Below are 12,669 nucleotides of genomic sequence, written 5' to 3'. Positions count from 1 at the left end.
AACAGTATACTATCTTCTTGTAAATTCCTATGCAATCTTTTTGGTTTTGATAGTTTCATTTATTATAACGATTTGTACATAGAGTTATATGTTGCATGACTTATAGTTTTCTTAGGAAAAATCTGTTGGTAAATGAGTAATTGTTACTGCAAACAGAGGAATTCAGAGCACATTAATAGAACATTAGGAAGTGTTATTTATGGTAATGGTGTGTGAAAGCATGCATTAATTCTAAATATTCTAGAATCAACTGGTTTCAGGTGGCAATAACTTTAGTTTTTTTTCTTTGTCAGTTAAATGTGGCTGTATGTGCTCTACAAATAGAGATATGCATATTCATCAGTGGTATGCATTTGGCACATTGGTATTTATAGCTGCTTGAAAATGTTCCCTGTTAACTGACTCCCAGTGTTAACAACCATCATGCATACAAAACACTGCACCAGGTCATCTAGACACAGGCATATGGGGGGTTAACCAAATTAGTGGTCTATTTGCAGGAGATCATTTGTTTGTGCATTAAGTTCTCTCTACACTGGGAATGGGAAAAGAAAATAATTTCACATTCATACTATATAAATACTACTTTGGAAACTCAGGAAAATGCATTTGGTAAAAGAACAGAAAAATACTCCTTTCAGGCTGTGTAGAATTGCTTCTGTCTTGTATTTAAAGCCATGTGTGTGTGTGTTTAATTTACAACAGGACGTTTTATATCCTGCAGAGAAAAGTTTTTTGTCATTTATGTTTTTATATTCTCTGTGAAATGAAGCATACAGCTGTCAAAATGTTATGCACTCTACCCACTCTGCTTCATGACTTGGCACGGTCATAATTCAGCTGAATTCAACTTCACAGCTCAGATTTTAATAAAGCTACCTGATTGCTTATTCTGTCCATTTTTTAGGAAATTTTCCATGAAACAACTGCTGACAGCATTTGAAAAAAAAAGCCCCCCCAAAAAAATATTCAAATAATATTCAAGTGACTTTAAAGTGGAACTTTACCTAGAAAAAAAATGAGAACATGCAGGTTTTTTAATGCAGAAGAGACATGTTATGTTTCTTCTGCAATAAAATAATTTCAGCAATGCCATGATGACTGAACTCCTGTGCATGCAAGGGTTTGATGTCATCTTTGCCAGGCCAATAGAAATGTCCAAGGATCATAACCCAGAATCCTCCTGGATGAAGATGTCAGTGGCCAGCATGAAGCCATGGGACATCACAGTGCTGGAGAACAGATGAGTATACTTCTGCTTTAGGTAGTATTTAACCAGATTCTCTTTTTTTTTCCATTACATGGGTCCCTAGGTGGGTTTTAACATAATGTGCTAGTCAGCGTGCATATTTGCATATTATGGCAGACTTACGTGTCAAATTAAGTCCTCCAGTGCTGCGCTGGTCCTGTGTGCTTCCATCTTCTCCTGGTTTTCTTTTCGGGTTCTGCCACTTCAGCTGCTTAAATGGCCATGCTGTGGTGACATTACATCTGCACATGTGCACAGGAGTCACATTCCCATTGGGCTGTGCACCGGATTGGTGTACATAACAGCTAGCAGGTAGGGGAAGCATTTATGACAGAAGAGACCATCAGGGTCTCTTATGTCATAAAAGCCCTACCTGTCTGCAACTTTTAGAGTTTAAGTACCAGTTTAAGTATATGTAGCATAGTTGGGTGGAAATACTTTTCACTTTTAGTAGATTTTCGAAATAACATTTGTATGAACTTTTGTGCGAAAATTCTCATCAGTACATTGAAGACATGACAGAAACCATTGAAAGTACTTAAAAAAAACATTTGCTTTTAACATTCGATTTTGTAGTGAATTGAATTCCCCAAACAGAAACCACATTCACTGTTAGAAATTCATTTGTTTGAGAAAAAATTTCCATCTTGCACCTTCAAATTACCCCATCACTGCAGCTGAAAACAACTATTAATTTGACTCCACTAACATTTGGAAAATTGATTAAATGAGCTTATAAATTAAACTTTTTGAAAATACTCTACTAGTGCATGACCAGCTTTAGTGAAGTGAATGCTCATTTTGCAAAGTGAACATTAGCAATAAGGTGAAATTGTTTTTAATTTCCAACCCAAAATATGCTAGTAAAAATCCTGTTCATTTTTTCATTTCCCTTACATGTGGTTGGGTATTCAAAATGAACAAAGTTTCACGTTATTTACTATTATTAAGTGAACCTTTCCTTTAGTAAATCAACACCACTATGTGCAATATATTTATATTTGGAGAATAACATTCCCAGCTTACTGATTTGGGAAAGAGGGACACCTTTTAGCCCAAAGTTTGCAGGAAATTCAAATGACTGGTTAAAGCTGAACCCCAGGAAATATTTGTATTGCATAACAACTTGAAACAATCGGGGAGATTTACTAAAATTGGAGAGTGCAAAATCTGGTGCAGCTGTGCACTGCAGCCAATCAGCTTCTATCTTCAGCTTGTTCAGTTAAGGTTTAACAGAAAAACCTGAAAGCGGATTGGTTACTATGCAGAGCTGTACCAGATTTTGCACTCTGCAGTTTTAGTAAATCTCCCCATCTATAATACAAAGCATGTATTACTCATGCCTGATGAACTACTGGGGAAGCTGGAAATCACTGGAGCAGTCAGCCCTAATAAAATAATAGCCACCATCTTCTGGTTCTATGTAAGCGGCTGCCTCACTGAACATTGAACACAGAAGGTCTCTCACTGGGCACCAAAGCTATTTACAGAGCACCTCATATTTATTTCAATGAATACATGGTATTCTCTGATTGGACAAGATGGATAGGAGGGACAATGACATCAAATCTCCATGAAAAAAAAATACAAAACATTCTATGGGTAGCAGCAGTGCCATGTGAGAAAACCCCCTGCGGTCAGTGTGCAGTGGGGCAGCCTGAGCAGGACCTGGAAAAACTATCACTATACCAATGCCAACCACTATGGTGATTTCCAGCTTCCCTAACGACCCGTATAGTATAAGTAATACATACTTTCTCAAACTGGTATGCAATACAAATATTTCCTGGGGTTCAGCTTTATTATAAATCATTTTTATCTCCAGAAACTTTGGGCTAAAAGGTGTCCCTCTTTCTCAACTCAGGAAGTTGAAAGGTCCATCAGGTATGAGATAGATATACAGTATACTTACATTGTGCCATGCCGGAATAAATGTAAGTATGCAAATCAAATAATTCCTGGAGTTCACCACTAATTTTACTGTCTTCTGTCATTTAGAGGTTAGATAAAAGGTTTAGTGTAGTATACACACTTAATCAATACATTTTGTAGAAGTCTATACATCAGGCCAAAAAAGAAGAAGGGCTATTGAGGAGAGCAGAAGCACAAAGTTATTTGGTTCCAAAAGAGGAACCATCCCTCCAATTAAGTTATAGTTGAAAACTGGAATAACACAATACATCCTTTCTTCTCCCCCTCCCACTGTTTCTACAATGTGAATTGTTACTATACAATTAATATGTCACTTGATTTATACAAAACAGAACATACATTAGAGAACATGATTATTGTTACTTTTTTTTTTTAGAGAATAGTGGTATCACTTATAATATGCCTTTTTAAAAAAATATTTCTTGAAATAATTTATAGTGCTTAGCGAGATCTACAGGATCATGAAGCCATATGCTTAATTACTAATTTTCGTTTGCACATTGTCAAAAGACAAAGAGGTAATTGTTATTTTACTGATATATAGGATGTTGCAGTCACCCCTGGATCAGTTTCCAATGGAGAAGGTGTCATGAATGAGGAAGAGCAAAATGCAGAAGAAGAAAAGGGTGGATTTGTAAAGTTTGGATGGATAAAAGGTGTACTGGTAAGTCTGTCCATTGAAAAAAATATATCACCTAGCAATAAGAAAGATTTATTTAAATGCATTTGGTTTACAAGTCTTATTATGTTTCAGCTCCCCTCTGATGTGAGAGCAAGGTTCCATCAAGATGGTGTAATCATATAAAGATTAGTGATATTGAATTTAGGTATAGTCTTTTTAACACAAATAATGAAGGCAAAAATGGCCTTCTCCACACACACCCGTCTTCAGACTCTCACCATTCACTTCCTTCCGGTACAGTTCCCGGGCCTCTCTATATATTTGCTCCTGCCCCTTTGCCAGCTCTTCTGGGAAATATAGTCTGTTTACTCCTTGTGTGAGCTCAGAAGTCCTGCTACCAGCATACATGTTCAACAAGGCTTTGCTTTAATAGAGTCTGCATAACTGAATTGCAGAAGACTGCCATCTTGTGTTTGTTTAATATCCTGCAACCTATATTAATGTAGGGTGTTCCATTTTTAAAATATTCTGTAGCCAAAATAAAAATAATTTTATAAATGAATGAATAAAATTTAAATGAATGAATAAGTTTTACTTGGAGTTTTTTGTAATCTGCATGCTTTGATACAGAACACCAAGGAAATAACTTCAGTAAAACAAAGCAAAGAAATTCTAAGTAAACTTGAACTATTAATAAAGATTGAACAAAAATACAATCAGTCTGCACCTTTGTCATAAGAGTCAGGGTCCCCATCAAAGTCTGCTTACAGTAGAGTCCCCCTTACATCAGAGTCCCCATCAAAGTCCTTCCTTACATCAGGTTTCCCCTTACATTGGGATCCCCATCAGACTGGAAACTGCGCACATCAGCTGCAGGCCAGATCAAACTACAGCCCACTACAAGATTTGAGACCTTGAAATAAAACATCCAGACAAGCTTGGGAGGTTTGGTTGTTGTGTGACCAAACTTTGGTCTGGGGAGGGTTTGTGATCTAAGCAAGTTTGACCGTGGAATGACTGTAAGTGCTAGACATGGTGTTGCAGACTCTCAGACTGTTCACAAACTGCTGAATAATGTGAAAAACACAAAAAAAAAAAAATCCAGTGACTGCCATTTCAGTAGGGCAAGAACTTCTTTACTGGGGGAGGTTAGAGAAGAATACACAACATCCAGCCAAGTGTTAGCTGGCAGAAGGTTCACTGCTCCTAAAACACTTTTCGGAAAGGATATTGCATAAAAAACAATGTATCATTCGTACACTTTGAAGAGTATAGACTACTCCAGCAAAAAAGCATGCCAGGACACATTTTTGTCAACTAAAACAAAAGTTCAGTGCCGGGTAGGGGATTGGAGCAATACCCCCCCTAAATATCTTTCCCAGCTTCTCTCTACCATCCCGTTTATCTTCTCCTTTCTCCCGTAAGCCCCACCACCCCAAGGCATATATTTCCACAATATTCTCAGGCTCAGGGGACTCTGGTCCAGCTTTCTTTCATTGCAATCGAAGACTCAATCTCAGTCTTGATAAACAAATTCTATTGAATATGTCTTAGACATGCATTGTACAGGGTTATGTGCCTTACCCTCTGTTAAGGAACCCTGCATGATGTTACTTAGCCCACTGGGCTGCCTTGGATATATTATGTTCTTTCTTTTCTTTAATTTTTTTTATTGTAATTTGTATATCTGTTTTGATGTACAAATTGGTAAAACCCTTAATAAACAGAATGCATAAAAAAAAACTAAGAACAGAAGATCGAGTTTATGATGACAATGACATTACCATAACTGGACAAATGCAGATTGATAAAAAGTTCCTAGTCTGACAGACTTCAATATGTACTGCAACACACAGGTGGTAGGGTCCAAACTCGCAGCATGAATAAATAGAAGCATCCTATCATATGTAAATAGTTCAGGCTGAATATGCAGGAACTACTACATAATGGTATTCAGTCAGTACTGACCAAAAAATGTAGGCTGTTTTGTGTGCAAAATCAAACCCAGAACAAGAGAGGTGGCCTTAGAAAGTGGCCACTGCATATGGTTTGTGGAGCTCTGTAGTGGCTAAAGAAAATTGCCTTTCAATGGAATTAAACTGTTTTGCTTTTCCATCCCTAAATTCATTTCCATGTACTTTTTTTCACAGGTCAGATGCATGTTAAACATATGGGGTGTGATGCTTTTCATTCGCCTCTCATGGATTGTAGGTCAAGCTGGAATTGGTAAGTATTATTATTTGCCATATTTATATAGCACTGGCACATGTTATTCAGATCTTTATAGAGTACTAAGCCCTTTCACAAAGGTCATTGTTTCCCAAAAGAGATCAGAATATAATTTAGAAATCTATAAAATCTCCATGAGATCTACTAATACTATACAATATAAGGACATACTGCAAGGGTACATGCACATGGTCATATGAAAAAAAGGCAACTGCTACACAGGATCTTACTGGCAGAAGCTGGCTGAAAGATCCTGCATAAAAAAGTGCTCTGTACGCATGTAATGTTTGAGCAGCATTTACATACCGACAGCAATACAACATAAATGGCATTTTATTGCAAGGACACAGGTGACATCAGCAGTGGATAAGAATGTTACATTTTTCACACTCATGTGCAGGAGCCCTAACAGTCCATTCAGTCTGTAGTAAATCAGGCAGATATTTGGGCTACATGTTTTTTCAGTAAAGGAGATTTTACAATGGGATTGTAACGTGCATAGCCAATTTCACACATGAAGAGAGAAGTGGTGGCCGAATTGAAAATTCGAGAGCTGGCAAGAGTTGAGAACTGGTTGCTTTTCACCTCCATGTGCTGCAATACTGCAGATTTCTGGAGTGCAAGTAGATTTTAGTCCCCTTACCGGGCAGCACACACCAATCTCCTGGCCAAGGCTGTTGGGACACTAGGAGAGGCTGGGCAGCACTGTTACTACTCGTATCTACAATATATTAGGGTATGAGGGAAAGATTAACAAGGTAGAAGAACTTGCAGTATAATGGAGGGTACAGAAGGTGGAGCAGCTTTCAGTCTATTAGGGTGTATGGGAAGATATAGAAGTTGGAAGAATTTAAAATATATCAGAGTATGAAGAATGATACAAAAAAGGCAGAGGAGCTTACAGTCTTTTAAAGTGGTTGTAAAGTCTCAAGGTTTTTTACTTTCATGTATTCTATGAATGATGGTAAAAAACATTCTGTATGTACCAGCCCCCTAACACTTACCTGAGCCTCCTCTTGATCCAGCGATGTCCACAAGAGCCTCAGTTCTCCAGGGACACTCACTCCTGATGGAGAGGGCTGCCCTGCCCTGCGCTGCCAAGAAGCGGCTCTGTGTGTGAATGGACACGCAGAGCAGAGGCTTTGGAGTGCACCTGCTCGGGTGCCCCCATAGCAAGCTGTTTGCTATGGGGGCACCCAACAGGAACGAGGGACCAGGTGCACCTGTGGGGGACCTGAGAAGAGGAGTATCCAGGCTGCTCTGTGCAAAACCACTGCACAGGGCAGGTAAGTACAACATGTTTGTTATTTTTAAGAAAAAAAACAAGAAATTAGTATCACTTTAAGGTATCAGGAAGGATCCAGTCCAGAATAGCTTACATTCTATTAGGGTAGAACAGAGGATTCAGTAGGAGTGATGGCTTACAATCTGCAATATTAGAGTATGAGGGAGAGAAATAGAAGAATATAAGGGGGGAAGCAGAAGGTGAAAGAGCTTACAGTCTATCAGGATACTTGTCAATGGGCCCTCCATCCTCCGGATGAATTTATAATCTATTGGGGTATACCAGAGAGATATAGAAGGTAGAAGAGCTTACAATCTGTTTGGGTATAATGGAGAGATATAGAAGGTTTCAGAGAATACAATCTGTTAGTTTATAGTGTGGGCTACATATGGTTGGGGACCTAACAATCTATTAGAGTGGAACGAGTATACAGAAAGTGGAAAATCTTACTGGTTTTTAGGGTATAAAGAAGCAAAAAGGCAGATGGAGGGTCTTCTAATTAATCAAGGCATATGAGATTAATTCAGATAAATTAGTTTACAATATATTAAATGATAAAGCAGTAATAAAGAAGAACATCTATGCCTGTCTGTATTACTGCTTTAATAATATTGGAATAGTTGAATACTTGTAGGCACGTTGGTTTCCGGAGGATGGACAATGCAAAGCTTGTTTAGGGCTTTATTTGGTCTTAAACCGGCTTTGGCATTGCCAGATCACAACAGCCTTAAAGTGGAATTCTAGTCAAAACCTAACCAAGCTTAAACCTGTTCCCACCCCCCTTCTAAGCCTATTCTATCTACTCTGTAAAAGGAAACGTCCATACTTACCTATTTTGAAGTCGCTCTGATCTGGTCACGTGATCGGGTCCCAGCACCGGCTTTACCATAGAGGTGGGGCAGTTGACTACAGCTGCCCCATAGTAAGCCTAGAGGTGGTGTCAATGCACAGACTCTGCAGCCGTTGTTGCTGCTTTCTCCTCAACACTGAAGCCACCACTGGAGAGATCATGTGACTAGAGAGACTTCAGAATAGGTAAGTATAGATATCTTTCCTTTTACAGGGTAGATAGAGTAGACTTAGAATGGGGGTGGTTATAGACTTTAGCTATGTTAGGTTTTGACTGGAGTTACACTCTAATGTTTAATGACACTTTTCATTTTTTATATCATGAGGTTGATCCTTTTTATAAGTTTTTTAGAACACCAAATGTAGATCAGATGCTTATAAAATATACAATTTTTCATTCAGTTGTTATTCATCCACCACAATGCATACATACAGTAGGTGTAGGGACACCTGTTTGAACAGGATAGCTAATGCACCCATTGCATTAATGACCTGTAAAGCCCACACAGCAGGAACAATTTTTCAGTCCATGAACAAGCATACCCCAATTGACCTCAAGTGTTGAAAGGGAGAGTTTAGCCAATACATCCTTCTAATTGCACAATGTGCACAAATGGTAAGATAAGGACATTTTTACCCATAGGCACTTTTTAATTGTGCGCTCATCATTCATTTAATGAGAATATCTTATGCCAAAACTATAAAACAGAACTGAGTCATTTGAGATGTATAGAAAGATAGTTTCACACAAAAGACAAATATTACTAATTCTGAAAGTTCTCATTTTCTCTGGCCTGCACTTCAGCATATGCTGTGCCTGACAATTAAGTACTCAGTGATTTTATGATGCATAGCAAATGAAACCTTATAGCCACAGGGGTACAGCCCTGTCTCTGTCCTCTCATAAAAAGGGAGCATTTTGAAACCTGCCAATTCTTTGCTTTGGGCTTTCATGCACAATTAGTTTTCTAAGGGCAGTTTGGTAACTTATTTGGGTCATTAAGAAGTGTTACTTTGCTCCCAGGTGTGATTGAGGCCAGAAGGATTTTCCTCTTTTAAGTTATTTATCTATGGCAGAGTGTTGAAAATGTTTTTAAAAAGTTTTTTTATTGAAAAAACAGTTGATTTTGTATTATACATGGCAGATCTATGCTGCATGGCTGTATATTTAATATTAACCTCTTAAGTCATTTTATAGTTAGATGGCACATTGGCAGTTTTCTGTTTTCTGATAAATTGGCGTCATTTATTTTTTCAGTTAGTTTGATGTGAATCTGTAACCCAGAGGAACAGGTCTTCCTTGCTTCAAAATAAATGTTTTCCAATAGTCATTTAATTTCAAGCTGCTTGAGATTATACAGACGTGTCTGGGGTTTTTACTATTTAAAATGTTTTGCTTACAGCCCTACCCAAGGCAAGGCCATGTTTGAAACCACAATTGAAGTGAATACACCTAAATATATATTTGTTCAGCTCCCACACTCTCGTAAAGACTTTGTTTTAATGTAATATTCTTTGTTAAACAAGTAGCTGCAAAAGAAAAAAGGTCATTGTTTCCAAAAATGGGCAAGGAACCAGAAATGGTACATACCCCTCTGTGGGTGAGAGAGGATGTGTACCATTAAATGAAGAAATATGGATGCTACCTTTTGCTGATTGTCTTCGGAAAAAAATGTTTTCCTGACCCCCTTGCTTTAATTTTTTTTGGGGTCACTGACCCATCATAAATATGCATATGAGGAAAAGAAACAAGAAAGAAAAGTGAAAGGTTTTCATCCACATATTCATTTTGGGTCAGTGACTTGGAAAGCAAGAAAGCCACAGAGTCACAGTTGCCTCCAGGAAACAATCATTTTCAGAAGCACAACTCAGCAATGGCAGCCGCTGTATTTCTCTTGTTTACTTCAACCTGCCATATAAACTGAAGTATTCTGGATTCCTAATAATTTTAGGTACTTCACTAAAGTACATCAATGAATATTTTAATATAGAACTATGGCCTACCGTTAAAACGTACTGCAGCACTTAAAAGGGAAGTATGGCCAAAGCTTTTTTGGCCATACTTTTCTAGTCAAAGAAGTGCACTTACTTTTGCTATCTGTGAATCAACCGACATCACAGCTGACACCACAGAGCTGTTCAAGGCTCTGAAAGGATCCCGAAAATAATCTCAGGATCCACCAAGATGCCTTCTCAGCAGCTCAGCCTCTCATGCTTCTGAGAGCCTGAGCCAGCCACTTCCAACCCCTTCCCCAGTTCGGCACTCCAGTGAGTGCTGGAGGGGCAAAGTGGAGAGTGGTGATTGACAGTCAATGCTCTCTGCTCAGAGTGGACCAAGAACTGAGTGCTCTCTGAGTTCTCAGGCTTTGAGTCAGCAAGGGACAGCTGCAGCATCACACTGATGCTGCAGCCATAGAGGTGAGTATAGCTGTTTTAGTTTTTTTATTCCCAGTCTCAGGAATCAACAGCAAGGATGGCCAGATCTGCAAGGCAACACTCAGGAAACTGGGAACAGACTGCATATGCTTTAAGTGAGACTTATTTACGGTGGAACAAAATTCTTCCAAACACCACCACGCAGCAACCATAAAAATATAAGTGACCCAAAAACCCAGTGACAGGATACCTGACTAATATCTAACAAACAGAAAGACTAACTAGCAACTAACTATATACAATATATACAAAATGAGGAACACAGAAAGGCAGGAAAAACTAGAGGGGCAGTTGGGAAGGGGGAACCAAAACTGGGATCAGATACAAGGGGAACAGGAAAGAGGCAGCAGGGTACAGGATGCAGGGCAGGAGCAAGATCAGATCGTTGGCAAACAGAGTGTGGCAGCAGCAAAGCACTGGAGCCATAAGGCACTAAAAAGGAGGCCCTAAATACCCTCCCAGCAGCCAGCATCAGGTGGAAACTGATTGCTGGGATCTGCTAGCTGCTGGGAGACACCTGCTGCTGGTGGACACCAGAATAACAACTCTCAGCCCAGGGAACCACAGTGCCACCAGCAGTGATGCAAGTCCTGGCACCAACACTTTTCCTTTAATGGGTAATTCCACCGTTGCACCAAAATGTAAAAGTTGAATTTTCAATACCCTCCCAACTCCTCTAGTCCCGGCTGCACTTATCTGCTGTGCCAATAATCATATGTGGTCCACATCTGCCAGTGTAATGATCCATACAATGCTATCATTGACAGCACTGAGCAATGAGAGTCTCTCCAGTCTCAGAAGTAAGAAAAGACTCTCATTGTGAGTGTTGTCACATGACCACGCTAACCAATGACATCTAGCTACTGCCAACATTATGCTGCTCTACATCCTCCAGGGCTATGTACAGAGCATAAAATTGTACAAATTGGTAAACAGGTAAACGTGACTTCTAGCCATTGTTGGTATCATGTAGCTGCACAGCCTTCAAGGCGGTGTATGTGCATAGTGGAAGGTTGTCAGCACAGCAGATTGGTACAACAGAAACTGAAGGAGCAGAAATGATGTTGGAATTACCCTTTAATCGTAAGTGCATTTACAATTAGTTTCTCCTGCAAAGTTCCACAAATATCTGTTGATCCTGCCAGTGAAGTCCACCTAATGCAGATTCCTGTGATCGCAATGATGTTGCACTACTCCTGAATTTAAAGCATAGCTACTTCTCTCATGTTGTAACTACTTGCACTAGAGTATGCCAAAACATTTGACAGGGAGTATCGCTATTAGCGTTGTCACTGCTGAGTCGCAAGCCTGCAGCTTGTCAATCAACACGTGGCCACACCTAGTCCTGCCCACTGCTTCCTTGACTGACAGCATTGCCTCTGTCATTAAAACCTTCCCACTGCAAGCTGCAGTGTCTGGGAGGGCGAGCATGTGAGACACAAATGAAGGAGGATTTTCCTCAGTCAGGGAAGGTAAAGACATTTTTTTTTCTTTATAAGGCTTGTGCATCACATAGTATCTGGATTTGGAATTTGTTTATACTGTCATATAGAAGCCTTTATCTGTACTTTAAAGCTACAACTGCACTACATTAGCTTTTCATCGTCTTTGCTTTAAGGGTAGAAAAACTCAAGTGGCTTTTTTGTAGCTTTTCAATATCCTGCTAACCTGCTGACTGTGGCTATTAATATTCAGATGATATTGTATTAAAGGGATGATGATGTCTCAGATATACTAATAGAGGAATTCTATAAGTTTATTAGAGTTGCATGTTCTGTACAAGGGAAAATGGAGAACATGTTGAAATAGCTAACAGACTGTATTCTTCTCTCTTCACTGAGGTCTTGGTGTCATTATCATCGGGTTAGCTGTGACAGTAACTTCTATAACTGGCCTGTCCACCTCTGCAATTGCCACAAATGGATGTGTCAGAGGAGGTAATAAAATATGAGCCATGAATGCTCTAAAGGTCGAAGCCAGTTCAGAATCTCATTATTTTAAGGTAATCACACACTTGGCTCGCTGGAGGCTTTTTCTTTTAGCATCGGCTGGAGCACAGAGCCAAAA

General features: G+C 39.2%; 1 protein-coding gene across 3 annotated transcripts in view; it reads left to right on the top strand.

Moving 5' to 3' along the window:
• The window catches only part of SLC12A1 (solute carrier family 12 member 1), a 168,569-nt gene that overhangs the window by 18,268 nt on the left and 137,632 nt on the right, over nucleotides 1-12,669 (top strand). For 2 of the 3 annotated variants that reach the window (XM_089670337.1, XM_089670336.1), the window contains exons 2-3: nucleotides 3,726-3,845; nucleotides 5,954-6,029. In XM_089670337.1, the coding sequence (XP_089526463.1) occupies nucleotides 3,726-3,845; nucleotides 5,954-6,029 (196 nt within the window). Of the gene's footprint in view, nucleotides 1-3,725; nucleotides 3,846-5,953; nucleotides 6,030-12,443; nucleotides 12,540-12,669 lie in introns of all 3 variants that reach the window. The other variant, XM_089670338.1, reaches the window with a different exon arrangement.

This window comes from Staurois parvus, unplaced genomic scaffold (assembly GCF_062004578.1).
Source record: "Staurois parvus isolate SC_StPar_1 unplaced genomic scaffold, SC_StPar_1.0 ptg000089l, whole genome shotgun sequence".
Taxonomy (NCBI): Eukaryota; Metazoa; Chordata; class Amphibia; order Anura; family Ranidae; genus Staurois; species Staurois parvus.
This window is presented reverse-complemented; position numbering and strand designations above follow the sequence as displayed.